The sequence below is a fragment of the Gavialis gangeticus genome, unplaced genomic scaffold (assembly GCF_001723915.1).
Source record: "Gavialis gangeticus isolate Ggan-Ray unplaced genomic scaffold, GavGan_comp1, whole genome shotgun sequence".
NCBI lineage: Eukaryota > Metazoa > Chordata > Crocodylia > Gavialidae > Gavialis > Gavialis gangeticus.
Genome location: NW_017729004.1, coordinates 22,291,254 through 22,294,943, shown reverse-complemented (window position 1 = coordinate 22,294,943; position 3,690 = coordinate 22,291,254). Strand labels below are relative to the sequence as shown.

Here is a 3,690-nt window from a genome sequence, read left to right as displayed (position 1 = left end):
CTTCAGTCAGCCAATCAGAGTGCATATAAAGAGTTATGGACAGACAGACAAACTAAGGCTTTTATAATATTAGAATATATACATCATCTAGCATAAAACTTTCCATCATACACCTTAAACCACATTAAGAAAACACACACCCATTACAATAAATGCACCTGCTCCCCTGTGTACCCACCCACTGCCCTTCCGTAACCCAATCGCAGTCCCTTAGTTCAGGACGCAATTTGGGGTTTACATTCTCAGTTCATTCACTGTCCTTGTCACTGATGTCACTGTCACTTTCGCAGCTGCTGATCCTGTTGCTGTCTTACTTGCTGTCTCCGGGTCCAGTTACATCGTTGTCCTTTTCATTCTCCCTGTCCTCTTCCCCCATATAACTGTACAAACATACAAAGATAGGTTACTGCAGCCCATCTGAATAAGATATATGGTAGTGCCCATTGTGCTCAGTCCCCCTTAGCATTGACTCAGATCATGGTGAGCCACTACATTGAATACATTTTTACTTCTTCACTCCCACAGCTGAGCTGTGCCTTCCTTTCGCATTTCCAATTATTTCTGTTTCTTTACCAGCCTTAAATGTCTGGCAAACATCATGAAACAGGGCCCCAAACAGTTCTCCCAGAATCCTTATGTTGCCCACCCCCTCCCCAGCCTATCACTTATGATTAGTGTGGAGCCAGACCAGGTTGTCCTGTGCCTTATCTGAATATAATTTTTTGGAGAAACACAGGACTCATGACAAAAACACCTGGTTCCAGGCATGAGTGTGAGGGGCAGTAATTAGCACATGGGTCCTTTGTGGGGGGTATCTAGAGTATACACACATAGTGAGCAGTGCTGAGCCATGGGGTCACTGGCTTAAAATGCTGTTGACTCTGGTGAGGCCCAGCCCAGTGAATTATATGGTAAATCATGAGCCATTTGACTTTGGACTAACTTCATGCATAGTTTGTACTTGTTCTCTAAGTAGATGCTAAAGCACTACCGTAAAGCATGTTTATGGAGTACCTGTGCTAAAATTTGCAGTAGTTTCAAAGAAGGTAGAATTAATCCATTCTGAATTACCTAAGTCTATGGGTACCCATAGTAACTTGCCTATATGCAAGTTACTTTAGGCATGTTTATTTCAAAATCAGTGTTTTCAGATTTGCCCCTAACTTCCATGTGCTCAGGGAGAACAAAGTCTGGTGTCGGGTGGGGTAGGGGAAAGGGGCTGTAGGTGGAAGAAGTTGTGGGGTAGAAGGCAAAGCTACTATCTGATTCCCCCAAATTTATTTCCCCTGTTGTAGCAGTGGGAGGGAGGCTTCAAGGCAAACCTCCAACAATTAAATTTAATGCCCAGAAAATTATAAGCAGACAAGGTCCTTTGCGTGAATCTGATATCGTTTGTTAGACCAACTTAAATAGTTGGAAAACAATTATTAAGCAAGCTTTCGGGTTCAAAAACCCTTTGTCAGGCTAAGGAAGTTTCAGCAGTTGATGTGTGGTCTTCCTGGATGGAATGAAACGTAAAGAAGCCAGAGGCTGGGCTGGTCTGCATACAAAACAGGTAGTCAGTGAAAATATAGATTGAGGAGTCAAAGGGTGAGAGACAGGCTTTCGGGGGGTGGGGAAGAGAGAGAAGGGGGATGAATAGTGGAGAGATACCTAGGGAGTCAGATGTCAGGCAGGTTATAATGTGTCATAAATCCAACGTCTATATTTAGTGCATGATTTTTAGTATCCAGGAAGTTGTTGAAGTGCAGTTCATAGGCTCATCTCTGGGAAGTGTTTTGTAAATTTCCTTTGAGGATCAGGACTGAGAGATTGGAAAGAGAATGGTTTTCTTGTGAGAAATGTGCCCCCACAGGTAATTGGGTATTTCTGTCTTTGATAGATTTCTGGTGTGCATTCATTCTGGTGTGCAGTTGTTGTTTGGTCTCTCCTACGTATTGTCCATCTGGGCATTTGGTGCATTGGATGAGATGCATTACATTTCTGGAGGTGCATCTGTAAGGTCTGAGAATGCTGATGGCTCTGTTGTGGGGTGTAGTAATTGTGGGGGTGGTGGAGATGTGTTGGCAGGTTTTGCATTTCTTGTCATGGCATGGTCTGGATCCATTCCGTGTGTTCTGGGCTTGAGGAAGTTTGCTTCGGGTGATGTGGTTAGCAGGGTTTGGTGCTTGTTTGAAGGCTAGGATGGGTGGCTCTGGAAAGATCTTTTTAAGAGTAGGGTCTCTTTCTAGTATGTGTTGCAATTGTTTGAGGATTTTCTATACAGGTTTGAGAGACGGGTGATATGTCATAACCAGCAGTGTGCGATTTGTGGGGGGTTTTCTTCCGTACTGCAGCAGTTCTTCACATGTTATCCAAGTGGCTCTTTCAAATGTGCGATCTATCTCTCTGGAGGAGTGTCCTTGTTGGGTGAAAGCCTTTTTAAGATTGGTGAGGTGGCAAATCCCAGGTGTTCTCTTCAGTGCAGATTTGGTGGTATCTGAGGGCTTGGCTGTATATCACAGCTTTTTGGTGTGTTTAGGGTGATTGCTGGTTCTGTGCAGATATGTATGTTGGTCTGCGGGTTTCTTGTATAACGTGGTCTGTATTTTATCATTCTGGATACTGAGCATCATGTCTAAAACAGAGAAGCTGGTGCTGGAGTATTCTAGAGAAAGTTGGATGGAGGGATGGTGATTGTTGAATTTCTGAACTCAATCAGAGATTGTAGGTTTTCAGTCCAAATGACGAAGATGTCATCGATATATCTTACGTATAACAAGGGTTTGATGGGGCAGTTCTTGAGGAAGTCGTCTTCCAGGTGGCTTATAAAAAGGTTGGCATACTGTGGGGCCATTTTGGTACCCACGGCTGTTCCCATCATCTGGAGGAAATGTTGATTATTAAAAGTGAAATTGTGGTGTGTGAGGATGAAGTGTATAAGGTCAGTAATATCTTTGGGTCTGTATTCTGAGTTGTAATCTTGTTCCTGTAGAAACATAAGGCAGGCTTGGATGCCGTTCTGGTGTGGGATGTTTATGTCCTTAGACCAACATAGCTACCACCTACACCCCTGGAAAATTATAACAAATTTATAAATTTTCCATTTATAGAATCTAATCACCGGAGGGATTGTTTTATATTTGAGTAAATACAGTATAGCTTACCAAAAATCTAATAGAAAAAGTCTTGATTTCCTGTATACCATGGTAGATCTTTAATGTTATGTATATTTTTACTATCTAGGTACTTTCTCTTGAAAAGCAGGAGAGGTCTCCAGATCACCAACACTCAGCCCAAGTAAAGAGGCCTTCTGTTTCCAAAGACACAAGAAAATCTTTTAAGCCTCAGGCCCCTGTTTCTCCATCAGCTGATTCAAATAAGCCTGTCCAAGCTTCCCCAGTGATTGACAGTGATAAAAAAACTGATATGGGTGAAAAAAGCCAAACTCCTAATGCCAGTCCCCAGTGGCCAACAGATCTCAGCCGAAGTTCCTCCAGTCTCCATGGCTCCAACTTCACCTCTTCTCCCAGCCACTTCTCAGTCAAAGAACCAACTCCAAGTATAGCCTCAGACATATCGCTGCCCATTGCCACACAGGAACTACGGCAAAGACTACGGCAACTTGAAAAGTAGGATCTTACAAACTTGTTTTTTTCATTGCATCTGAAAACATTAGCAGCAGTATTGTAAAAAAAAAAAAAAAAAAAA

The 3,690-nt window shown here is 42.7% G+C and overlaps 1 protein-coding gene across 1 annotated transcript in view; it reads left to right on the top strand.

Annotated features, from left to right (window-relative positions):
- ESYT2 (extended synaptotagmin 2) overlaps window positions 1–3,690 on the top strand; it is a gene marked incomplete at its 5' end in the record, with an annotated part of 189,944 nt that overhangs the window by 160,143 nt on the left and 26,111 nt on the right. Inside the window, one exon of the mRNA XM_019507948.1 lies at window positions 3,226–3,611. Coding sequence (XP_019363493.1) covers window positions 3,226–3,611 — 386 coding nt within the window. The remainder of the gene's footprint in view (window positions 1–3,225; window positions 3,612–3,690) is intronic.